This window comes from Motacilla alba, chromosome 14 (assembly GCF_015832195.1).
Source record: "Motacilla alba alba isolate MOTALB_02 chromosome 14, Motacilla_alba_V1.0_pri, whole genome shotgun sequence".
Classification (NCBI taxonomy): domain Eukaryota; kingdom Metazoa; phylum Chordata; class Aves; order Passeriformes; family Motacillidae; genus Motacilla; species Motacilla alba.
Window position 1 is genome coordinate 8522146 of NC_052029.1, and position 27170 is coordinate 8549315.

At 48.9% G+C, this 27170-nt stretch overlaps 1 protein-coding gene across 1 annotated transcript in view; it reads right to left on the reverse strand.

The window, feature by feature from the left end:
• The window catches only part of SYT17 (synaptotagmin 17), a 35683-nt gene that overhangs the window by 4229 nt on the left and 4284 nt on the right, over window positions 1–27170 (reverse strand). Inside the window, exons 3-7 of the mRNA XM_038151769.1 lie at window positions 26616–26764; window positions 21426–21574; window positions 20391–21010; window positions 11144–11264; window positions 10346–10501 (exon numbers count right to left, since the gene is read on the reverse strand). Of these exons, the coding sequence (XP_038007697.1) occupies window positions 10346–10501; window positions 11144–11264; window positions 20391–21010; window positions 21426–21574; window positions 26616–26764 (1195 nt within the window). The remainder of the gene's footprint in view (window positions 1–10345; window positions 10502–11143; window positions 11265–20390; window positions 21011–21425; window positions 21575–26615; window positions 26765–27170) is intronic.

Here is a 27170-nt window from a genome sequence, read left to right on the forward strand (position 1 = left end):
AGCCCCACGGCCACAGCCCCACGGCCACAGCCCTGCAGCCCCACAGCTACAGCCCCAGAGCCCCACAGGCACAGCCCCACAGCTACAGCCCCAGAGCCCCACAGGCACAGCCCCACAGCTACAGCCCCACAGCTACAGCCCCACAGGCACAGCCCCACAGCTACAGCCCCACAGCTACAGCTCCACAGCCCCACACAATCTCACAGTTACAGCCCCACAGCCACAGCTCCACAGCCACAGCTCCACAGTCCCACAGCCACAGTCCCACAGCTACAGCCCCATAGCCCCACAGCTACAGCCCCACAGCCACACAGCCACAGCCCCACAGGCACAGCCCCACGGCCCCACAGTCACAGCCCCAGAGCCCCACAGCCACAGCCCCACAGGCACAGCTCCACAGCCACAGCCCCACAGCCCCACACAGTCTCACAGTTACAGCCCCACAGTCCCACAGTCACAGCCCCACAGCTACAGCCCCACAGTCCCACAGGAACAGCCCCACAGGCACAGCTCCACAGTCCCACAGTCACAGCCCCACAGTCACAGTCCCACAGCTACAGCCCCACAGTCACAGCCACGGCCCCACAGCCAGGGCCCCACATGACACAAGGTGAGGGGCACTGCCCTGGGGGGCTGGCCTCTGCCCCAGCTGCCAGGTGACCTCTGATGGCAGCAGGGGAGCCCTGGGAGCCCCCTGGAGCAGGAAAGCCCTGCAGGGCTGAGCAGCAGCCAGGGCAGAGCCCTGTGCTTCTGCACACAGTGACACTCACACCCCGGCTGCAGCCCCACCTGCAGAGGGGCCACTTCCACACAGACTCACACCTTCAGCCTTGGGGGGTGAAAAGCTCCTGCTCTTTCCTTCCAGCTTGTCCCACAACAGGTGAAGGTGGAGAAGCGCCAGGGGCAGCAGTTGAGCGCTGTGCCACACACTGAGTCCAGGTGTGTGACTGTACAAGTGGGCTGAGCTGTGCTCCCCGATGTCTGAACATCCCCTGACAGAGTCTGAAAGGAGCTCACAGTAAATTTCAGATTCAATCTGCCCTTGGCCACAGAAACAGTGACACCGTGGAGCTGCTCAATAGCAGAAAATAAAGTAATTAACATTTGGGATTTTCAGACTGACCCAGACTCTGGTTATGAACTGGTAGATGCTGCTTTCCATTTGAGAAGCATATTTTCCTGATGGAAACTACACACCTGATCTCATGAGCTCTTTTTCCACTGTCACAGTAATTTACACAATAGCAACATCCATTTCTAGGCCAACGCAGAGCAAAAAGCAATTAAAGAAGCAGAGGTCAAACCAATTCTTTCTGCAGCTGCTCTTCAGAAGGACACATTTGGAAACAGAAAGGCTTCTTAAAAAGACATTCTTTATAATAGAAATGCTAAAATACAGAAGAAAAATCACCTTTACTTATATGCATTAAAAGGGTTGAATTGTTGAGGACAAGGTACATGTAAATAAAACATATAAATAAAACATTTTCATGTTATGAACTCATTGATGCAGCATTCCTAAATGATCCATATCCAGCTGATGGGGGCCTGGGTGCCACATGAACTGTTCCCTTGGGCTCAGGGCCCAGAGGGCTCCTGCACAGGAGGGAAGGCTGAGCCCCCCAGCCTGGCTGCCTGCTCCCTGCAGGGCTGAGGGCACTGCACACCCAAGAGCTGCTGCCCAGCAGGGCAGTGACTTCCAGGGGATGCAATGGGCCTTGGAGCTCCAGCATCTGCTCTGGGGACAGCTCCAGCCTGAGCTTTCCCTTGTCTCCCACCAGCCTCAGTCACATGGAATCACTTTTTGCCAGTCAGCTGTTTCCCATGGCACTATGTAATTAATCCCTGAGGCTGCCTGGGTGGCATCAGCCCTGGCACCAGATCCAGCCAAAATGCCTTTCACCCTTCCCTCTACACTGAGAATTGCACACTGAGCACTTGTGCAGAGCACGACTGCAAATCATCATCATCTATGAGTCACGTGCAGTAGCAGAATTTCAGCTGGCATTTCAAAAAATCATTCATCCTTTGACTGAACACATCAGCATCCTCGGAATGACCAGGGAGGAGCATTAACTAAGAAAACTTCCTTAAGCTAACTTCGAGGCTATCAGTATCATTTACAAGATGGGGACACGCCTGAGCCTTGCAGCTGGGGCCGTGAAACATCTGCATCTCCTGCAAACTCTGCTCTGCCAGGTGTGCCGGGCCATTCCTCAGCAGCTACTCAGCAGTTCCTCAGCAGCTACTCAGCAGATCTGGCTGTGCTGCACTGCCCGGCACAGCCACACAGCGCCTCTGCTGCTGCCTATCCGGGAGTACCAGCAGGGAATGTCAGCGTGCTGCAACAGCTGAGAGCTCCATACCAACAATCAACCCTTCTGCAGTGTTCTACACCATCACCTGCAATGCAACTAAAGCCATGTAACTCAGAGAAAAAACCAGCAAAAACGTGCCCAAGGCTGTACACTGGCAACTGAGGGACAGAGTCCCCCTGAGGACACAGATCTCATGGGACTGTGAGCTCTCTCTGGCAGAACCACATCCCTGCTGACACTGACCCATCAACACTCCAGCCCTTTCCACTCAGCCTCAGCACTTGGTGAGGTCTCACAAAGTGCCCCCTTCACACACCTGCCCATTCAGGCAGGCATGAACCAGTGCCCAGGAGCCAGTGCCCAGCCCTTTCCATGCCCAGGAGCCAGTGCCCAGCCCTTTCCGTGCCCAGGAGCCAGTGCCCAGCCCTTTCCATGCCCAGGAGCCAGTGCCCAGCCCTTTCTGTGCCCAGCACTGCCTCAGCCAGTGGGGCTGAGCTGCCACGTTAAGCAGGACTGCAAACTGCTTCTGAACTGCTTGACATCACTATTAAAAGACTGTTTAGCACAAAGAGGTGCTACAAGGAGCAGCAGCAGCTGGGCTAATGATGCACACTGAGAAGGTCACAGGCATGGCCCAAATCCTGCCCCTGCTCCTCGAGCATGGCCTGGCATATTTAGTGGAGAGGAGAGAAAAGCACAGGAGAAGATGCCGTGGTTTCCCATTTATCAGTTTAATCTCCATCAGGGTCTGATGGGCACATTAAACTCTCTTTCCAGCCTTCCCCTGCAGTGGCTGCACCTGCCCAGCTCCAGAGGGAACTGGAGTACAGAACTGGCACTGCTGGAGCACACAGCCACACACAGACCCAGCTGCTGCCCCACAGGGGACAGTGCCACAGCAAGAGACTCTTTGGAAACCTCCCACAGGCACAGGGATCTCCCCTGTGCTCTGGCTGGGCTCCCTGCACGTGCACCCCAAAGCAGGTGTGTGCCTAAGCACAGCCTGCTCTCACTCAGGGAGGGGAAGGTCCTGGAGCACACAGCAGGGATCCAGGGTGCAGGGGAAGTGTGAGTGCACAAGCGTGCCTTGCAGAGATCTCAAGGGCATGCAGGGATGACACCTCATGAAATTCCCTCATCAGGAGACACTGGAATCGTGGGCTGGAATCATCTATTGCAACAGCTCAGAGGATACTGAAAAGGAGTGTCTATGGCTGGCTTTCGCCACTTCCAGTTCTCCTTTTTTTTAAAACTGCATCTTAATTCTCTGCACTCTGAGCTCCAACAAAGCGCACAGATGACTTCATGCATATTTACACACCTGACAGGAAGAGGCTCCAGCACCAGTGCCACACAGCACCTGCAAACACAGGCAGGGGCAGCCATGCAGGAGAGGCAGTCTCTGCCTGCACCATCATCCATCTCCTGAGGCAGCCACGGGGCCAGGCACAGACATTCCATTTCCAGACACTGCTCTGCTGCCCACAGCAGCCCCTGCCACCCAGACTTTTCTTCATTTGATGCACAGGCAGATTCTGGCCTTGCAAGACGTCTGAACAATTCCTTTCACTGCAGTGTGAGCCAAACAAGATGAAGGGCTGAGGGCAGGAGAGCCATGGCACTGCTTAAATTAAGAGGCTTGGCAAAAGGAGCAAGCACCTATCATCAGCCTGGAGACAGGAGGGTTTGCTCCTTTCTTTGGGAGAAAAAGATTATCAAAAGATTCCAGAGAACTCCAGGACAGGCAGTTTCTGCCACATCAGATGCAGTACATTTATTAACTAAGTCAGGCAACTTGATTAATCAAATTTTGCCTTCTAAGCAAGCAACAGATCGGGTCAGGAAGGGTCAGCATCTTGTTGCTCTCACACTGATTAATGGTGTTTCACTCCTCCTTGTTAAAGCAGTCAGTCTGCTGCAAAAAACCAAATTCACCCCAGAGCATCTTCCCTGAGTGACCCCAAACAGGACTGGGCCTGCAGGACCCCACTCAGCATCTCTGACTGCCCCTCTGCTGTCACCTGCTCCAGGTGACCACCAGCACCTGCCATGGAGAGCAGCAAGGCACAGAGGGGACCGAGATGGAGAGCAGTGGGGCCCTTCTCCTCCCACAGGGGATTTGCACACCTGGAAACGCACACGGAGCTGCTGTGAAGAGCCTCTGCTGGGCCTCAGGGGTCTCCCCTGCCAGCACATCTCCCCAAACCCCTCTGCCAGAGTCCCCACAGGACCTGCTGGGCCACCAGACCTGGAGCAAGGCCTGGGAGGGCAGGAGGCAGCAGCCAGGAGCTCACTGCTCTCCCCAGACCTGGGCAAGGAGCAGATGGTGGCTGCTGCATAAATGAGTGAAGTGCTTTATAACACCAGACACAAAGGCCAAATTCTGATCTAAATTAAACAGGTATAAATCCCCAGAAAACACAGTGCTGACATCAGTGGGTTTTTTTCTATTTTTTCTCCTTTGACTAAGATAGGATTACACAGGTTTAATCAGGGATTACATTTTGCTTCTGAGCTCTAGATATGGGAAATATACAGACGGTCCAATACTTCCAAAAGACATGTTTAATAGATGACAAGAAACAATTTTCTAGCAGTGAGTTGTCTAATTATCCATCAATCTAAGAGATGTTATGATAGTATTTCAAAAGAGAAACCAAATCCTCCTCCTGCCTCCCTGCATGGGGGAAAAAAACAGTTTAATTTGACTCATATGAGATTTCTTTCCTATATCTGTGTGCAAAAGGCAAAGTGCCTGAATGTTTGTTGGGTTTTCACGTGGGAAAGCAAAAGCAAGAGGAGAAAGGAGAGACGGGCGAGTCAAAGTGCAGATGTGTGATGGCTCCAGTCATGGTGGCTTCCATCCCTGCGATATATTTCTGGAGAAGCCTCAGGACAAAAACTTTATCAACTTTCAACCTGCTCAGCTGATTGGGACATTTGGAAATCAGTCTGTTAATTAAGAAAACACCACTGAAAAGCCCCACTAGCTCTGCATCCTGCTGAAACAGGCAGCATTGCTTCAAAGAGAAAACATTCAGTGAAAGCAACCCAATACCCAGAACTGCATCATTATCAATACACACCAACAGTTACTTTTTCTTCCCCTTTCAAAATATCAACTTCATTAAATGGTCCCCATGTTTTCCTAAAGGCCAACTGAAAATGAGCCAACAGAGCAACCAGGTATATTGCTACTGAACAGCAATCTCTTATTTTAATCAAGTACTGCCTGTTAACTGCAAGTTAATTAGAGCCCTGGAATAAAGCATTAAAGCTATCCAGGGGTCTGAAGACACACATTACAGCACTTGGGGCACAGAGGTGGCTGATAGCATTGCCAGGGCCCCTCTGCTGTAGCCACTGAAACCACAGGTACAGCTCTGCAAAGTCTCAACACTCTTGGGAACAAAAATACTCAAAAAAAGAGAAATAAAATGGAAAAATGGGTCCTAAATCTTTACAGAAAACAGAGACATTGCCAATTTTTAAAACATATTGAAAAGTGAGGAGTATCAGCAAATCCTACCAGAAGACTGAGTGCCCATGAGCTGCACCCTCAGGCAGGACTGACTGTGAAGATGTCACCAGTGCAGGTCACACACATTTCGAGGTCAATCTCTCCACCAACAAGCACACCCTGCCCAGCCTGCTTCCCTCTCTCCCAGGCAGAGCATCCTGCCCTGCTGGAGCCATGGCCCCTTTCCAGACAGGAACAGAGCAGCAGGATGAGCCCCACTGCTACTCTCCATCAGCCCCAGGGCTGTCCTAGCTCAGCTGCCCTTTCAGCCAGGCCAGAAGGAAAAGCAGATTTTCCCTCTACAATTGCATGGAGATGATTTCTCCCTCTCTGGGGACTCTGCTTGTGTAACAAGCCCTAAAGATCCTGCCATGCAAACATGTCCAACAGTTCATTTAAATGGAGAAAGACACACAGCCACCACAAGGACCTCAGGGAGACAAACATCCCCTCACTGTGAGTGCTGAAGGTTGTCTTTTTTTATGGTAAGTGATGAGAAGATGCTAAGGAGTCCCTGAGACACAGTTTGCCCTGGAGTGCTGCTGGTTTTTATTGGGCCATCTGGGCTTTACTGCAGTGCAAACAGCATTACTGATGATTGTTATTAACAACATTATAATCGTTAACAAAATACTACAGTGCTCAGGTTTCAGGTGTGGTCTGCCTTCCTGCTGCACAGCCCAAGCTTTGACAGACTGAGATTTATTGGACAGCCCAAAATCCCTCAGTGGGGAGAGCACAGGGTCTCTGGGTGCCCATCATCCAGCCCTCCCAGCACAGAGGCTGCACTTGCATCTCAAATACTCTTTTTTCTTCATGGAAATGATCTTGGCAGCAGCTGCCAGTGCTGCTGTTGGGGCCAAACTCCACCTTCCCCTCGCCATCAGGCAGAGTAACACCTTTGCTCACAGGTTTTCACAAGGTTAGGAGAACACCCCACCTTTCAGAGCCTGCCCCATTTCTCCGCAGGAGGTGAGCCCATGGCTTGGCTGCACTCAAGCAGAAGATGGGGGATATGTGTCAGGTTGCAAAAAACACCCCGGAAAGTGCAAACACAACCATCCAAAAGAGTGCATTTCTGCTACAATATGTATATGGCTGCTCATTACCTAGACAACATGTTTGATGAAGTAAATGAAAATCAAACATCCTCTCCACCAGCTGTTGCCTCACTCTTTTTTTTTTTTTTTTTTTTTTTTTTTGTCAGGACATTAGACTTGTTATGAGTGTCAGTGGCTTTCCTGGTTTCAGCCTCTTTTGGGGAGAAGCTGTTAACAGACAACACTTGCAGCAGCAACCCTGACCCTGGATGCTTTTTCCTGGAGAGGACATTTCCACCAGAGCTCATCCCACCTCATTTTGGGCACAGGACTGGGACTGTGAGTTAGTGACAGCTCCAGCAGCATCTGAGGAAGGAGCAGAGGGAAGGCAGGAAGACAGCTGGGACAAGGTGTCCTGCACCAGTGTGGAAGGAGAAGCATTTTGGTCTGTAAATGCCAGTAATTGACAGTATTGAATCCTTGTGTGCCCAAGGAGGAGGAAAGACCAAAGAACCTGCCCAACCAGCCCCTCCTCCAACCCTGGCTAACACAGAGCTCTTCCTGGGCACATCCTCTTGGAGGCACCCAGGGCCCCTCTCCAAATGCAGCTGTGCTTCAGCCCTGAGCTTGGTGTGGGGTTCAGCTCTGCAGAGCCCCACCAGGAAAGCAGGGATGGTGCTTTACCATGCGTCTCCTCTGTCTGCACACACAATCCTTGGTAACTCGCGGCAAAAGGTGGAGAAATCCACACCAGAGTGCACTGAACACAGACAGCTTGATTCAAGATGCACAGGAGAAAAACACACAGGGGGGAAAACAAAATTCATCTTACTTGGTGTGGCTAGTGCCTTACTCTGCGGTGTGGTACCAGCCCCACTGGGAGCCAGGAGCCCCAGCTGATGGGAACTGGCAGAGGTCCAGGGCTTTCCATGAAGCCAAGCCAATGTAAAGACAGCTGCAGACTGGGTCCAAAATACAAAGCCACAATAAAGGTTCCTTTAAATTATTGAAGACATCCTCACTTCTGGCTCCCATGGCTGCTTTTACAGCTCTCTCTCTCCATTCAAAGCATCATCACCCACCCTTCAAGCAGGATTATTTTGTTTTTCAATTGGACTTTGACTCAACAGCAAATTTAATTAACTGACCTAATGGACTAAATGTGGATTAGAAGAGAGAAGAAATAAGAAACAATTCCAAACAACACACACAACAGAAAGAACCAGCCCTGCGGCAAAAAAGAACCCCAAAGCACCTAAGTTAAAAAAACAAGACAAAACTATGCCCCTGCTATGCAGAGATGCAAAATAGACATCTCACATTGCAAGATACCCATACTGCCAAACATTTGTTCTTGATTATCTTTTAACAGAGGATCCCAAAGCCCTTCACAAGCCCTTAAGCTGCACAACACTGTAAGGTGCCAAGAAGGAGCTCTGTGGGGAACACCACAACCCCCTTCCCAGAAACTCATTTCAGCAGAACCCCACAGATGCACACGGGAACAAACTGGTGCTGCTCTGCCTGTTGGGGACACACCTCCAGCACCATCAGGAGCCAATCTGTCACCTGGATGAACACTGAATGTGGCTCAGCATCCTCACCACCACCACGCCCCCTGATGCAGAGCTTGTGACAGACAGTGCAGGCACTGACCCAGCAGAAGGCTGTACACACAAAAACATGGCCAGCACCCCTGGCTCCAGCTCTCTGTTGGCTACACCAGCCCCACATCTCACACCAGAGTGTCCCAGCAGAAGCCCCAGCCCAGGCAGTGCTGTGCCCACCCTGCACCTCACCCCTCAGGCCAAGAGCAGCCAGGGGAACCTGGCCCCACTGCTCCTCCCAGAGCTCTGCACGTTCCTTCCCAGCTGTGGGGCTGCTGGGGACATTTCTGGCCTGGGATTATTTATTGCAAATTCAAAGCAAGCAATGTGTCACTCAGAAAATGAAGCCTGCCTCAGGAGGCTCGGTGCTGAAACCCGGCTGTGTGACACAGGGTGATCAATCAGCCCACTCCCCACTGGCTCGCTGGGAACACACCCTTTGCACAGGGAAAAAAACCCAGAGATCCACCCATTAATCCCAGCCTCATTCACTGTGCTGGGCAGCAGGGTTCCCCTCCCCTCCCAAGTGCCAAGTGTTTGCCTTTTCTGCTGCCAGCAGGAAAAGGGGAAAGCAAAGAGTGGAGTGATTCAGGCCTGTCACAAGATCACCTGATGGAAGCCCCCAGGAACAAACTCATCACTGCACGTGCAAGGTACAGTCAGGGTGACATGCATGCAAAGCAGTCATCAATTAATAAAATACAGGTGTTTTGCTGAGGAAATTTCTGAGCATGAAGGGCAACATTTAAGCTGCTAATCAGCATCACTTTTTGTTGTAACATGTTTGAAAACAAACTAATGGGTTGGAGTAAGCCTCCTTGAACCAGCTTTGACACCTGTATCTTCCATGTACAAAGTAAAATTAAAAAATACTTCAAAATACAACCTTTCAGAAGCAGATACTTTTCACCCAAAGAAATGATGGAAAGTTGTCAAAAGAAGTGTTTGTGAAGCATGAGAGCCCACTGTGGTAAAAGAGCGTGGGCCCAGCCCACCAGCCAGCCCCCGTGATCCTGCAGAGGGCCAGAAGCTCTGACCCTGCTCCTGATGGTGCCTGAGCTCCATGGTGGGGCAATCATGGCATGGGAGGGAACCCCACCCTTCAGAGGGTCCCTGCAGCCCTGCTCCAGACTTTTAGGGTGGGAAAAGGCAGAGAATGCCACCAGCCTCAGCAGGTCCCTGGCCTAGGACAGCAGCCCTGTGCTCTACCACTCCTGCTCACAGCACCAAGGCTCTACTGCCTGTCTTCATGCCTCAAGAACAGATACAGGAGACCCAGAAACTGCTTAAAAATAGAAATTCCTGTCCCAGCCAAGCACCTCCAGAGCTCTTGAGTGAGGTCAGCTCTGAGCCTGCTCGTGGTCCCCAGGCTCTGTGGGCTCTACCTGGGTCCATCTCAGCTGTGCCATGCACATGGGATATGGAGTCCCAGCCCTTCAGAAACAAAGGCATGAGCAAGCCCTGCCCACAGAGCAGCTGAGGTCTCTGTAGAATGCCTTTAGGGGCACCCTCTCACCAGCAAACCGCATCAAGTACCAGAAGTTATTTTGCCAGTGCCTGGGCTCTGTGATTGTTCACTGCTGACCTCTCACTCTCCTGGGGTTTGACTCCATGACCAGGCTGGGTGCCACTGAGAAGGGCAATTGGTGCTCCTCCTCTTCCTCTGCACAGGAGCATTTTGAATGGGACCAGTCGAGCTCAGGACCAGCTCCCAGCCAGGCTGGCAATGCTGGGCACAGCTTCTGCAGGGGACAGAGTGCTAATGAAGCCCCCAGGAGACCCCAGTGACGGGCACCCCCTGTAGGGTGGGACAAGCAGTCTCTGCGCACCCACAATTGCTGCTACCAGCACCACACTCACCTGTGAACACCAGGCTGGCATTCTCCAGCTCCTCCTGGGGAACCTTGAAGCTGAAGGACTCGTTGTAGAAGGGATCTATCGTGCCCCGCATACAGGAGGTCTTCTTGGTTTTTGTTAATTTTAATCCGTGAACAAGCTGAATTTTCACAAAGGGATCTGGCAAAGAGCACAAAGAGCACAAAGTGTTATGGGGATCATGAGTCAGCAGCCCTGCTCACGAGGGCTGGGCACAACAGGGATGGACTGTGCTGGGAAATGGCCTTTGGAAATGGCTGGGACTTGTACCCCACGCTGCTCCCAGGGATTTGCAGTGGGCACAAAATCAGGCAGCCAGATTAGAAACAGTCCCTGCCAAAACCACAGCTAATGTCAGCCTTGACATGCTGTTCTTTTTGGGAAATGCCAAGATTCTGGCAGCAGCAGAGGCTGGGGCAGGAACATGGGAAGAGCACCTGAGGACAGAGGCACGAAGCAGCTCCCAGCCAGAGTGCCCAGGGCCAGCAGGGAGCAATGCCCAGGGGCTGCCAGGGGGATCGAAGCTCCTGGTTCCTCACCTCAGCCTGGCTCAGAGATCTTTTCTTTAAACTTGGCAAACCCTCTGTTGTATCCCAGAGTAAGTGTTCCAAATACTTTCATTATTGTTGTCTATATATACAAGAGGGACATCCAGAGCCTTGCATTAACAGGAACTGAGCATCAAATCCCCCTGGGTCCCCCACAAACTGCAGCCTCACTGATCTGCTTTAAAGGCACATATAATCTGTGCATGAGTAATGTGAGAAATGCACTGCCCTTTACCTGAACCTTGGCTCATGTCTGTCTGAAGAAGCTGTTTTGCTCTAATGATGTCCACGTTCAGTCTTCCTGCACTTGGTAGGTAGTTCAGTGACAATAGCAGCTCTCCCAGCTCCACTTCATTCTGCAGGGAAAAGAGAATGTGAAGATTTAGAACAGAGCTCAGAGGGGAAGAGAAGGGAGAGAAATTAAATAAATCCCATTTGTCTAAGTGCCTGAAAAATGAATTTTAGTCACGCTCTGAACTGCAACCAAGAACCATCTGTTGGTACCTTGTGCTAAATGGGAACAAGAAAGGAACTATCCCCAAAAGAAGATCTTTCTCTAATCACCAATCCTTCTAATCACCAATCCACAGCTTCCCAGCAGCCAGGCAAAGAGGACCTATAAGGAGGCAGGGGTACAAGGTCAGCAGCTCCTACCTGCTCCATTTTTAATGGCTCCAGGTAGTTCTGATCTTACCAAGGTGCAGAACACAGACCCACTGGAGAAGACCTTCTCTTTCCTCCCCAGTCCCCAGGAGCCACAGCAGCCACTTGGGAAGTTCAGACATGCAGTGGTTAATGCACCCCTGGGTCCCAGCAAGGTGGCTCAAAGCCCCTTGGCATCTGCCAGAGACCATGGCACAGCCTGGCTGTGCCCTTGCTGCTCACCAGCCTGCCCCATGGCCACAGCTCCACAGCAACACAGCTCCACAGCTCTTCTGCCATCATTCCTTCTCCTTAATGATGCTTAAAACTAGTAATTAAAGAGCTGGAGAGCTCACATCACAGCTCCTCAGATGTGAGGGTTTAAAATAACCTCTCCCCCCTGGCCATGACCTGGCTCTGAGAGGCTCTTACTGTCAGATGCAACATGCACACACTGAAACCACTCTGCAGACTGGGAGCACACCAGGCAGCCCAGGCAGGAACTGACCCAACTGCCCAGGGCCAGGTCTGTGCAGGAGTGCAGAGCGAGCACTTCATCCCAAACAGTCAAACAGCCCAAAACCGACCTGGGCCAGGTGTCAGAGCCCTTCCAAGGGGAAAAGGAGCTGCAGTGGTATTGCAATCATAACAAAAGGCTCAAATGTCTTTACTGCTGCCCCAAATATTAGATTACAGAAACCAGAGACCATGGGTAGACAGTAAAGTAAAAGGTTCTCAGAATATCCACATTCTGAACTGACCCAAAGAACCAGGCTCATCAGCAGATGGGCCAGCACACCAAGCACAATCCTTGGCAAAGAATCAGTGGCTCAGGGAAACTGAGGCTGGGAAAGCCAACCAGGAAAAGCACCTGATTTCTTAACTCAAATTCCTTTTGTCACAGCAGCTTGTGGGTCACACTGTGGGGCAGCATTGTGACTCCACAGCACCCACACCCACATTTACCACATGCATTTTCTTCTGTTGCTACAGTACTTCTGCCTCTCCCAGAAGGAACTTCTCCCCCATCGACCTGGGCCAGCTCCCACATCACAGTGCTGGTCAATATAAGATGTTTTAAGTTCTTTCCATCAAAAAAGCCACTCCCCAACACACACCTGACCCAATACACACAGTACTCACATAACCACATACACCATGGTGCCCTGTGGTGGCACAGCACAAGGACCCAAGAGTCTCACTTCCCAGGTGGTTTAAACACCATCTAATTGATTTAAACTATCATCTTTCATTTGAATTTGCCCAAAAATGCTCCTCTCAGGTCTGTGGCTGGAACAGCCTGCAGACATGTTTATCATCAAGAACAGTCAGTGATTTTTAATCCTATTAGCAGGACAGGATGGAAGCACCACAGTGCCCACACCACCACCCTCAACAGGAGCCACACGAGGCAGCCCTCCACCCCAACTCATTTCTTATAACACATAAACAACATTTTTAACAGCCCCAGTTCTGCTTGCATTCACTGCTGGTCAGGTTCCGTTCAGGCTTCAATTCCTAGTAATTCAGGTGCATTTGGACAGTGCAAATTAGGAAACTGCTCAGTGATTTTATTACCTGCTGGGGAGAGACAAACAGCTCCAGCTGCAAATACCAAACTTCTGGCACAGCCAGGTGGCAGGCTGGCATGGGGCACTGGTGTAGGACCTTTCCAGTCACCTCAGGCTTAGAGTGCTGAAAATCTGCATTAAGATTTGGGATAATTACTTGTGGAGCTGTCCCTTGATGGAACCTGTTGACCTTATCCAAGAACTGCAGGAAATAAGGCGTTTCCCTGGGCTAGAGATGCGCCATGGAGCTCAGCAAGGGAAGGCAGCTCTCCCTGCTTCCAATTCATTTGCATTTCTGATCCATTTACAAAAAAAAAAAAAAAGCCTGATGATGAACACTGAGTGTCAGGCTGGCTCTGTAACACCCCCTTGGGCACTGGCAGGAGAACCATGTCCCATCACCCCTGCAGAGATGATGGAAGGAGCCCCTACAGTGTAACCATCACACTGCTGCCCAACCCACCCAGCCTTCCCCAGGTAAGGGCAGGACCTAATTTTCTGTAGGACCTAACCTAACAGGGATTTCAGCACCTCTAGAAAAATCTTTTTGGCTATCTAGGCTTAAATTTGAGTAAGGAGAGGCATAAAATGCTATATTCTGTGATCCGCCGAAGACAGCAGGCATACCATGAGCGGCCTCAGTCACTCTCAGATCAAGCCTGACCTCACCAATCTCAACAGCACCTTCTCTGCTCTCCGGGAGTGCCACACTTGTGTTAATTATTTCGAGGGGAGGAACACAGAGCCCCTGCCCGAAGGCCAGGGCAGGATGGGTGTGCTCGGAGCCCGCAGGGAGGAGCAGCCCCAGGGCAGGCAGGGCAGCAGCAGCCCCAGGAGGGGTGGCCAGGAGGAAACCCAGGTTCGGGAGAGCTCAGCTCCCCGGACAGGTGACTCAGCCTTTCCAAGGCACCCCGTGCTGTGATGTTATAAATGCATTACTGGCAGCTGGGAAACGTGCTGCAGGCGCTGCCCAGCGCCCGGGGCTGTCAGCCGCGGGAGGATGGGCCAGGGTGGCTGTCACACCGGCTGCCACTGTCCCCGCCGTGCCTCGGCCACCGCCGCGTCAGCGAGCGAGCAGAGAACGCCCGGGCTGCCCCAAGGAGCAGCAGGTACAGCAGGGGGGTTCGGCTCCCCGTGCCTTTCCCGACAATGCCATGGCTCCCTTTGGTGATGTGACAGTCCCGTCACCCGGCTTGGAAACACTCCGTGCTGCCAGCAGCAGCGAGCCCGAGCCCAGCCCGCGCTCAGAGGCAGCCGTGGGGACACAGGACATCGACACCCTGCTCTGTGTCACTGGGGCAGCCCCAGAGCTCCGGCCCTGCAGGGGCCGAGCCCGGAGGAGGGGATGCATTCGCGCACAAGAGCTGCCGTCGGCACACCGCTCACCCAAGGGCAAGGAAGCGCCTGGATTTTGTGTTTCCCAGGTCTTTCCATCAGGAAACCACAGAGCTGTTGGTTTTGCCTTCGGCGTTTTGCTCCCAGCAGGCAGCGTGCAGAGGTGCCCCTCTAGGCGAAGGCATCATTTCAGCTGCCATTATTATGCTGATGACGAGCTGATTCGTGCCGAGATCCCAGATGACCCTGGAAAAGCAATTTCCTGTTTGATGAGATGCCGGAGTGACACCAAGTCTGGGATGTCTGAGACTCTCCTGAAGCTTTGATTAACATTTCACTCCCGGCTGTATTATACTGCCAGGTTGGATTTGCAGCCTTGGGCTCGCCTGTGATCCAGAACCTTCTCCAGTTACTGCCTGGGCTGAACCCAGAAATTTTGAACCAGAATTTTTTTCTGCTCTTTTCTGTCATCTCTGAAACACAAAGAGGCTCCCCCAAAGGATGATGAGGTTTTAATTAATGCATATCTTGTTTGGACCAGGTAATTCCTTCTTCACAGCCCCCCAGACTGTTCCTTGTGCATTGCTACACCACCAGCAAAATTCTGCAGCTGAAACCCTTCCCAACAGGACCCAGAGCACATTGCATCAGCACTGACATCTATGCATTGCCCCTAATGAAGTTTCAGATTGATTTTCCTCCTGAAGGTTATCTGTGTTGGTACCTCCAGGCACATTAGAAATCTGATGGTTTAGAACAGTTTGCTCTAACAGGTTTTCTACAGCATCCTGTGACAGGCATTGTTTGGGGAAGGTTCAGCTATCAAGGACCAGAACCTGAGAAAAAAATATACCTACCAATGAATAGGAGCAGCGTTTCCTACATAACTGGCTCCAACTGGATGTAGGATGAAGAGAGTCACAAAATCCCTTCGAAAGCCAAATTGTCTTTTATTCAGTTTGAAAGGCCATGAGAAAGCCTCTCTTGTGCAAAAAGCTTTAGGAAGAAAATATCCTGTGGAGAGGTCCTGCTCCTGGACCCCACCAGCCTCTCCTCTAGGTTCCTCCTCCACAAAATACACCCCCAGCATCCCAGCTCTCTGCAGGAAGGGCAAGGAGTGAACAGCACTGAGGGGAAAGGATGAGGTGACCAGGAATACAGATAAAGAGAGAACAGTCAAGAAGAAAAAAATTTCAATGCTGGAGCTTTAAAGACTCAAAAAGGAAAGGGGAAAAAAACCACTGAAATGGAACTGAGGAAAAACAAACATACAGAGTGAAATAAAAGAAGATAGAACAACACAAGCCAAAATATGAAAATAAACCACAGGTTAAGAGCTAAAAATCTTGTTATCATGATGGACAAGCATCCATCACGGTGACCTAACTCCAGTGACCTGCAGGGTGGGGGTATCCTGCAGTCTGCCAGGCTTTGCCCAGGCCATCTCCTCCACTGGCCACACGTAAACTTCCAGGGTGATTTTAACATCCAGCCGATGAGCAAACATGGCCCCATGCAACCACCTTGTACCATCTTGAACATCAGAACTGACAGGCCATTCCAGTGCACTCATAGTATGAAGTTAAAAAAGCAAATCCAATACACATTCCCTCTACTACAAAAATGGCTTAATTTGAGGCAAGAGGAACTTCATGCTATTTTCCCACCATAACTAGGCTTTTATTTTTTTTTCCTTTTGCAGAATGCTCTCCAAGCTCTCATTACTGCTGGTCTAAAACATTTATTCCTGCCCACTCAAATCTGCCAAAAGAGAAATGAATCATATGTCAATAAAACCTGGGGTCCTGAACATGTGCTTCAGGATTCGTTTCAGCAGCGAAACACACGAATGCGAGCCCAGCTCCAGCGAGGCCTGCCAACTTCATTCATGGCAATTAAGCAAAGCCACACACATTTCAGGGGATATTTAAGGAGTGCAGAATGTTCCTGTGGGGACTGGACTCAAGAGCCTTTCCATGAGCAGCCACTGCGTTTTAGAAAAGCAATAATTACCCTGCCAGAGAAAGCCTCCCAGAACTACCAAGGATAAAGAATTTGGCAATACCTGCGCTGACATTTTCCACAAGAAATCTGCTCAGCTGCTGGCTCTGATGATGCATTGGGCAGCAGCTCCCCCGTGCCTCTGCTTTGGGCTCGATCCCCTGTTGTATTTGAGTTGCCCCCAGATGAAGGGAGGAATGATGAATCTGACTCCATGCTCTCAGAAGGCTGATTTATTATTTCATGATACTATATTATATTAAAGGATACTAAACTATACTATACTAAAGAACACAGACAGGATACTTACAGAATGCTAAAAAGATAATAATGAAAACTCGTGATTCTTTCCAGAGTCCCGACACAGCTTGGCCCTGATTGGCCAAAGAGTCAAAATAATTCACAGCAGAAACCAATGGAACAATCACCTGTGGGTAAACAATCTCCAAACACATTCCAAAGCAGCAAAACACAGGAGAAGCAAATGAGATAACAGTTGTTTCCCTTTTCTCTGAGGCTTCTCAGCTTCCCAGGAGAAAAATCCTGGCAAAGGGATATTTCAGAGAATGTGAATGCCACAATCCCCCTGAACGCTGAACGCCGACCCAAGCTCAGAAAGTGTTTCTGTGCAGGTACAACCTCCTGCCCGGGGCTTGGCACCCAGCAGTCTGTAGCTCTGGCTGCTCAGGCTGAGAGCCCAGCCTGCTGCTGAGCTGTACTCGGGTTCTCTGGGCACCCACTGCAGACAGGGAGCAGGACAGTGCTGCTCAGCACCTCCTTACACCAAGGAGATGCTCTGCTTGTCACTCACAGCAGCCCCATGAGCTGGTGATGAACACACTCCTCCAACAGTGAGGAGCTGTACATCCCATCCACAGGCCTAAGGAGCTGATCTGGGTCCAGGCTCCCAGAGGAGCCAAGAGTTGTTGGCTGAAGAAGCTGGACCATGCCACACCTGGGAGAAGCTCACTGTCCCTGCTGACACTGCACGCACCAGAAGATTTCTGGCTTTCCCCAGCTTTTGCAGCTCACAGCCCTGTACTTAGGCAGGTTCCAGCTCTGGGATGAGGGAGCTCAGTGTGATGGTGGTGATGGTGGGACAAGGACTTGGCACCTGGCTTTATCAGCACACTGTGTGTCAGTAGCTTCCAGGTGTAGACAGCAAGTGCAAAGCAGATGTTCATCTTAGCTCATGTCATCTGGCCACTTCCTGTGCTCTTTCACAGTGCCTGCCACCCTCCCACTCCCACCAGTATGAAGAGAAAACTTCTCCACAGCTCCTGCCATCTGGATTCACTTTCCTCCATCTCTCTCCAGCTCATGATGTTTCTGTCTATAAATTCTATAAAAAAACCAAAATTCATGTATTTTGTGTCTTTCATCTCCACATATCATGTCTATGACTGTCTGTGTTTCTCCCCCTCCTGTTACTGCTTTTCCAAGCACCTGCTTCAGCCTTTTCTCCTGTGGCTGTGGGGGTGCTGCCAGCTGCTGCTCCGTGTCACAGCCCCAGACTGGCAAATTTTCCTGACTAAAGATCAGAACTGCACCACAGTGGTTTGTGGTGCTCTCCAGGATCCAAGGACGCCTTCTGCAAAATAAAATGCAACTGCACGTAGATATTTATTTTTGTCCCTGTCTATCAGCATCTCTCAACACAAAGCACACTTCAGCAGGCTCAGGTTCAATCCAACAAGAAACTGATAAAGGCTGTCTGTCCCTCAGCTAATCAAGCAAAAAAGTGAGAAGTATAAAAGAAATTGTCAACATGTCAAATCTATCATTCCACAGGCAGAAGGTTCCAACTACTATTAAAAAATCCCTCAGAAATTTCTAGCACAAACATCACTGTTACCAAAAGACATTAAAATGTATTTTTTCAAAGCAATAAGCTTTATTGTTTTACTTCTTCCAGGATTTATCTCAACCCTTTGATCAACTAATTTAATCACCACTAGGATGAAACATGCCTTACTCAAGGAACTTTAAAAATTTTATCATTGAGAAGATGTGGGAAGATGATGCCAAACATCATCCCTGGATGTGCTGTACAAGCACTGTTGATCCCTTTACAGCTGCAGTCTGCCAGCTGAGGTAAAATCAGCAAAAAGGTATGAAAGGACCACTTTACTGATCAAAGTGTGGAGGAATTTTTGCCTAAGTTTTTCCATATGATAGCAAGGGGATAAATGCAAAAGGCTTTTAAGCCTGTGCATTCAAATGGAGTTTTGTCTTTCTCCTTCCTTTTATAAATATCAGAAATGCCAACTTCTGCATAAAAAATTTATCTTGAATGCTGGTGAAGCAGACAGCACTGCTGAAAACAGCAGCAGCTTTCAATGAAACTTTGGAGAGGGGGAAAGGAAGAGCTGGCTCCGAGCTTGGCACATGAAGGCAGAGATGATCTTTTCTAATCAAGGTCTGTATTAGCTGTGGAATGAGTCCATGTTACTCATAAAGAGATGCCAAATACAGAGAAGTATTTATCATGCAAAAGGAGGGAGCAAGGGGAGAAGCCAAACTGCATGGTGGGAATCACAGGAGGCTAATGGGATGCCAAGACATGCCCTACATAAACACACATTCAGGGACCCCATGATTTTGACTTGTGCACAGCTCCCAGAACTTTCCTTTCTTGCCTGAGCATTGCTGAAGCTAATCCCACAACACTCCTACTTCTGTTTCAGGAAATCCAGCTGGCTCTCCTGCAGTTACCTGTGGCCCTGATCCTCCTCCCCTTTGTGCAGTGCAGCAGGTCTGAGCAAGAGAGGAAAGAGCCCCCAGTCCCTCTGCACACAGAGAGGGGGCAGAGCCAGCCCCAGCTGGCTTCACTTCCAAACACTGCTCGGGAAATACATGTTTCCACAAGTGTCTGATCAGAAATCTCCACTCCAAATCAGACCCTTGAACCCACAATGTAAAACAGCAGTGAGGCAAATTATTTACTGCTCATTTCATCCAGTAGCTCTGGCTATGGCACCCTTTTGTGAGCACCTAAAAATCAAAGAAAAAGTGAACCATCCAACAGAGTTTAATTCAGCAAAGACTCCTTGGAAATTGCAATTTGTGAACTGGGAAGGAACTGGGAGAGGAAAGCTTGTTACACCAATCTTGTGTGATACTCCTGTCCTTAGTAAAACACTTGAGATGCTGTTCACACTACGTTCTTGGCTTTTCACAGGGTTCTGTGCCTCTGGCTATGTGGGTGATACCACCAGTGGCAAATTTGGTAGGCAACCACCTGTTGCATCCTGCATTCATAGCTGCAGAGCTCAGATCTTTCCACTGAACAGCCCTTTCCTGAGAACAGAGGTGAAAGCACACAGACCCTCTGATCTCCCCATCCCATGGAATGGCTGAAGTGCCCAAAATGCATGCAACATCCCACTTGCATCAGACAAATATTTATGGCAAGTTTAGTTCCTTCAGGGATCTGATGAAAACAAATCTACCACTCCTTGTAGATTGTTGCTTATGCATTATGCCACAGGTCTGGGTAGATTTCATCTTCTACATGTTTTATTGAATCAAATCATTACTGGCACCAGTGGTTCCCCTCTGTCCTCGGAGCACAGGAATGACCTGGGTGGGACAGGGTCACAGCACTCCTGAGAAGGGACGCAGGTCACTGCAGTGACACGAAACACCTGCCCAAAGGTGCAGACTTCCAGAGCAGTCTTGAGTTGTTCTCGTTTAAGCTGACATAGGATCTTTGCTCGTGACTATAAAAGACAGCTCCTCTACCTCACACTGTTAGTATAAAACCAGTCACAGGCCCACATAATCCCAACCCAGCAGATGCTGCTTTAACAAGATGACAATTACTAATTAGAATCAGCAGTACTTGCCAACAGGCAAAGGAACCACACACACACACAAAAACCCCCAAAACAGCAAGAAAAACTGTGGCAATAATCTGATAAATTCTGTTACCTGAGAACTAGGCACAAGGGCTTTCCACCAGTGTCCACCTTTCACAAGGTCTACATCACTCAAGGGCATTGACACTTTGCCAATAACACAATGGCGTGAGAATTTGTCAAAATCCACTACAGTTAAAAGCAGAGTTCTTCTCTGGGCTTCTAAAAAGGGGATTTCAAATGTGTACCTCTCCTCAAACACTGGGTTCTGCGTTTTGCGCTTCACTCCGGTCTGCTTGGAGTTCTTCTGGTCAGGAAGAAGGCAGATCTTCACATAGGGGTTGGAGTGAGCCATGTCTTGCCTTGAACCATCGTAAGAAATTGGAGGAGGCAGATCTTTAGCCTCAATGACTCGCACTATTAGATAATTATGCAACAGATCATACTGTGTGCTAAAATGCAGCATGCCCAGCTGGTACTTGGACAAGATCTCCTCATCTGTCAAGGAGTCCATGTCATCACTATTTGAGTCAAGAGAGTACAGCCTTGGTTCAAATTTTCTAAAATAGTCATCTGGGGTGTAGGTTTTTCGCAGGATAGTTGGCTGAACTATTTCTTTCTTAGCCCCTATTATTCCAAACTCGATGGGTTTGATGTCAATTAGTGGAGAACTTGGCCTCCTCGACTCCAGACCTGGACGAGAGAAACACACAAATGTGATTGTTAGAAAGTCCACCGAAGCAATTACAGGTGCACATCAGCTTTGGGTGCAGCTATTCTGTGTCTGTGCAATGCCAGCACAGGCTCCACAGCGGGGCTTTTCCCCCTTGCCCTGCCAATAATTAACAGCACCCTGAGCCACGCTGAAGCACGAGCAGGCCTGCACTCCTCCCTCCCTGTCCATCTGCACGTGCAATAACCACACTCGTGCTTCAGCAAGTAAAACAGGGCTGGCCCCTTCCACCCTGCTCCTGCAAAACAGGATGGGATTTTAATCAATGTGCCCTCGACTTGACTTGGTTCCCTGTCCAAAAGATGAAAGAGCAAGCACTACAGTCTGATTTTCTCCCCCACAAGGATTCCATTAATGGTGGAAGGACGAGCTTACTTGAAATCCGCCGCGTGAGGCTGTAAGTGGACCGTGATGTATCTGAGGACGAGCGCCTTCTGTCAGGGGAAACATCCTGAAGAGTGGGAGGCAGCTCGCTGATTGCATTATCTGAGTCTCCATCTTTGTCCTCATTTTGGCTGCTTATCCTGTTACAATGAGAGACCTTTGGATGATTCAACCCAGTACAAGGAGCATATACAGGATAACAACGTGTTCTGGCATTCTGGGGCTAGTCTTGGGTGCTCGTCCCTCGATGCTCTGGGCTATCTCCTGATCAGTCTGGCAAGCAAAAGGCTGAGCAACTACTTCAGACCTATGTAAAAAACAAATTCTTGACCTTTCTGCCTGTCTTTCAAACAGTTTTATCAGCATTACAGCATGACACAGGCCACTAAGGCACATACATCTCAGATGTTGATCAGGAATATTATACTTCTCTCTAAGGAAAAAAATCAAACCAAAACCCCACAAACCACAAGCAGTAGCTTCCTGCTGTAATTCACAGCTACACTTTGGAAGCACAGACTTCACTAGGAAGGAACCAGCACAGAAAATCACCAAGCTCAGATATCCCAAACGTACCACACACCTCCTGGTAAAACACTGCAGGTTTGCCAGTAAAGTTTCAAAACTTGATCTTACAGACAAAATTCATTAGTTGCTGTTTATTGGCATGCCTTTTTTAATATTTGGCTGCTTTTTATCCACTTCTATAAACTAGATGTAGCTCCCAGCAGACAGTAATTGTACTGCCCAGGGATCTTGGTGGGACCAGGGAAGTTGGCAGGACCTAAAGGGCAAAGCAAGTTTGTTGCATCTTGAAGAAGAGTCCACAGAAGGCTGGCACCATAGAGAAGTCCACATATATACATTTAAACAAACTGAAAGGGGAGTTACATGTACAGACAAGTTGTTTTTATCTAAAACAACATTCTGGTTAAAAACCCCAACGTGTCCCAGCTGCAGTGGCTCCTGAAAGAAGTGAGGATCTCCCAACTTTGACTGGAAGCAGGGCAGGAGCAGACAGTAACAACTGCAGGAGGTAAAGTCTGCAGCTGTGCGCTCAGAGGGGAGTGCTGCTGATGGAAATGGAATCACACAATGGGTCCATGACGTGTGGTGCATCCTGCAAAGCAGCCAGGCCAGCAGACAGAAAATAGCAGCAGATCACAAGGAAAGCATCAGCACAAAATGAGCAAAGCAAAAGGGAATTCTGTGTGAATTTTGCTTCCAAGCCACCCTTTCTATGAGCACAACTCAGCTGGGTATAAATGAAATATATTGAATCATTTTCATTAGTAACCAATGACTGGAGCAGAGCAATTGATATATTCTGCTAAAAGCAGTAAACTTGCATAAAAGCCCAACAAGCATTAAGAAAACAAACCAACCCCAAAACCAACTGGAAATTCTTATCCAAGCCACAAAGTTCACAGCAGGATCCATGCAAATTTCACCAAGTCAGACTCACACAACTCATCCACACTAAAAAAAAAAACCTGTTAATAATCAAAACCAAACCCTCTGCTAAAAGGGGCATACAATATTTGCACAGCTCTGCAGCCCATTAAAGGCAGTCCAAACCATACCGTTTGATATATAATCAGTACTTGGAACACAAATAGCTTTTTCATGCCTAAATGCAGGTCCACACAATCACAGGTGGCATTTGGATATGCCTGTGTTTGAGAAGCAAATGCACAGAACAAGGCAGGGTGAAAAGGGAATCAGGAAGAGAGGCATTAAGGATGTTCTACAATGGGTAAACGTAATAGTGAGTTAATAACATACAGATGACCTTTAGTAAGGAAATTGCTACTGAGCCACAATAATTTTTCCTCAAATAAACTTTGGCTCTGGTTAAAGCAGCTCTGTTTCTGTTTAATCCAAACCTTTGGAAAGAGGAGTCGTGTCCTGATTTCAATTCAGTCTCACAGTGTGCACTGTTTATCTTTGGGGTTTGTGTAGAATATTCCATAACAAGCAGCTCAAACATCCACCCTCATTCCCAGGCCATTTCTGCAAGGCCCAGGATGGAAGGGCTCCTCATGAAATAACAAAAGTTACCATGCACTCAGGTTATTGCAACTGGACTCATTGCAAGGCTTTGTTTTTTTTTTCTCCTAAGCTGCCACTGCAAAAAATTCAGAAAGTGAGAAAAATCCATATTCTCCCAAGAGGAAGGGCTTGCAGCTTTATCATCCACTCCTGAATTTCCAGGACAATAAGGTTTCTCAGAGCTGCCAAAGGGAAAACCTAGGGCCAAAATAGAAAGGATGGGTCATTAACCACGGGCATTTATATGTTTGCTCATTCACCAATGAGGTCCATAAAAACAGTTTTCCCCTGGGGAGTGGGTAGGAAGGCGAGGAAGGCACAAATTGCATTCTACATCACACCAGTGTCTCAGGCCCTGAAGAACAGGCAAGATGGAAAGACCTCAGCTGAAAATGTAGATCTATTTTTAAAACACTTTCAGGCTGCAAGCAAGGAATACAATAAATTGATTTGTTCCCAAATTCAATGCATGCATCTCAATGAAACATAAGGTGACGTCAAACCTGTTTGCCATTGTAGGGGTTTCCACTAAATACAAAATCCCCCTCTCCAAAAATAAGAGAGGAAAAAAAAAAAAGGATGAGGGGTTCTGCTCAACTCTGTATACACAGATCTCTGAGCACTTAAAAACATTAAAAACCTTATTCTAAGAACAAGTCCAAATTCTTACTCTGAGTAACTACCTCATCTAACTGCAGAGATCATTCCCTACATCCAAAAATGCATCTAGAGATATAAAAATATAAGATCAACACAGTGAAAACAGAATTTTTCTTTGGTTTCTGAATTCTGAGTCAACATGGGATCATTTCCACCTTAAACATGCCCACAGGAAGTTCGGGTCTCCTATTTGTCAGCCAAAAAAAATATACCAAATCTGGCTCCTGCCTTTTACTTTCTTTCCCAGACCCTTGTTCCTCTACAAGCTCATTTTCTCCCCCTCTCCTCTCAATCACATCTCCTTGGGGAGAAGTAGAGGACCTATCTCCATTTGTCCTCCTCACTTAAATAATTTTTGTGCTCCCTCACCATTTTGCAGCCTGGAAGCACAAAGCACTATCACACTGCCTGGCACCACTCTGGGTCCCTGCCAGCTCAAGAGGGGCCCACAGCATTTTCAAGCCAGCACAGCCTCATCTCCAGCTTACACATCCCTGTGTGTCAACAGGCATCCTCAGAGAGCACAGCAGCTGTGTCACAGGAGATGGTGGCTTCAGTGACCCTGAGGCATGGCAGTGTCCAGGTCTCCTGGCAAAGCAAAGCCACATCTGTCCTGTGCCCTCCTCTTTGGTGCCTGCTGCCCCTCTCAGGCTTCACCTCTGGGAACTCACCTTCTCTCAGCATGGAGCAGAACAGGGAGACCCTAACTGCACCAAACCACCCAGAGCTGGATGGAGAGATGGAAAAATGGCCTGGGCTGGGGTCACAGGGACCCTTCCCAGAGCTGTGAGCATCTGTGGGTGAAGCATGTGCAACAGGGTTGAAGAACTGGGTTGTTTTTCACCAAAGAGTGTTGTCTTCTGCTTATGGCCATTCCATGAAGTTATTGTAGGGGCTTTCAGATAGAGCAGGACCAGGGAGAAACCACAGGCTGCAGAGGGCATTTTACGAGTCCAGAGGTCTCCATGTTCTCTGCCTGTGGCAAAGTCCAACTCATCTGCAAAGCCACCACAGAGCTGAGATTTGAGATGATAAGAACAGAGCTTCAGCACTCACATCAGCCCTTTAGCCAGACAGAAGAATCCCAGAGTCAAAAACTACACCCTGGTACAATCACTCCACACCCCAAAACTCACAGGATGTCCCTTCCACTGCTCAGCACACCAGGTAAGCTCTGAATCACCCTCTCACCACAAGCCCAGCTACTTGCTCCCAAAATGTAATTGCTCCTGCACCAATCTTTCCACGTCCAATACTGCAGCCTCATCACTGTGCTCTCCTGTGCGTGATGCTTTCCTATTTAGCATTGATTTTGTTTCCATTCCCCATTAATTGCAGGTGAATCAGCTTCTGAGCATATAGCAGACTCTTAAATATGCTGCTCCACATCTAAAAACCACTCTAACACATCCTGAACAGCTCTATTTTTATTGCTTCAGTATTAATTACCATCCTGTTCTACCTGAATTCAAAAGAGTACGTGGACAAGACTGCGATTTAAACATGAGAAAATTTACTTCATGCAGCAGCAAGACATGACCCTTCCAGAGCTGACACAGAGTAACAGCACAGACTGACAGGAGTAGATAAACTCACCCGAGTGCCCCAGTGCCCAGGTACCAAAGCCTGAGCATCACACGATGCACTGGGCAGGCCTCTGCTGTGCCACAAGTTCTGGACACACCGAAGCAGTGTCCATCAAATGGTCTGCTCCACAAAGCCAGCCCAGCTGACAAGGCAGCCACTAAAACACCAGAGAGCTCTGCTCCCCTCCTGGTTCCACTACTGCCTCTGCAGGGTCACCTCTGTGCTGCAGACTCTGACTGAGAGGGAGTTAAAGAGGGAAGACTTCACTGACTTCCTTTGTAGTGGATCTGCAAACATACTAATCAAAGCTCCAGATAAGACCTGGTGCTGTGGTTCTTTAATGATTTCAGAAGAAATTCTGAAGAGTACTACGATGACACAGGAGATCAAGTCTTGCTAAATGAAACTTTAAATGAATTTCCCCTTCAGAGCATGTAGGAATTATGTCTTTCATCTGCCTATATGATAACCACCTTCACGCTAGGATAAGCAAGTATTTCAAAACAACCTCATCAGCATTTCAGCCAAGTTGAAGTGCTCCAAAGGGTTGGTCCATCTGAAGAGGAAACAGGACTGAAGATGAAAGGCATCTTTAGAGAAGGGGGCACAGCTAAACCAGCTGTCCTTGTTATGCCAGCTTACAAAACAACTTCTGTCTTACCCATCAGAAACGGTTTTTACAAAGACTAACCTTGCTATTTGAGTTAACAGAGCTGCCCTTTTTCACCATGCCAGGAGTAGCCTGCATTCCCACCCTCAGGAGGTTCCTGCTCTCCAAGTGGCATCCTCTGAATGTCCCCCTGCAATTCATGTCAATGCTCTCATCACAGCTGAGCAGTCCTACTCCTTGGTTAAAGCTAGAAATTGTGCATCTAAACTTACAGCCAGGCTGGAGTTTGAGCAGGAAAAGGTCCCAGGATTTCAACTTCATCTTCATTTGTTTGGCAACAGCTACAGTCAAAACACTTCTGACAACAATTCCTGCAAGTCCACCGGCACAGCAAGAGATCCGAGATCCGAGCGAGCAGACCCTGGAGCCATTGCAAACCAAAGCACAAGATTACAACCCATCAATAGCTATTGAGAAAAAACACTCAGCTGTATTTGTGTTTGTGTTTCTGCAACAGAACATTAAGAACTGTATTTATTTCATCCATACCAACAGACAAGTGCTATGCAGTTAGCAGCCCAACCCCACTGATGCCATAACAAGGCAGGGAAATAAGCATTCTCTGCAGGTATTTCCCCCTCTAGTAGCAATGTATTATTATGTAGGTTGGCAAGAGGGTGATTTACAAAGCACTGTGGCACAGCAATATGTTGGAGTGGAAACATGCATATTCCTCCACACACATCAACAATCTAATAGATCAGCAAACACACAACAGAAGGAATTAAAACCAGAAGGTAAGTGAAGGCTTCAATTTAATCCAGCAA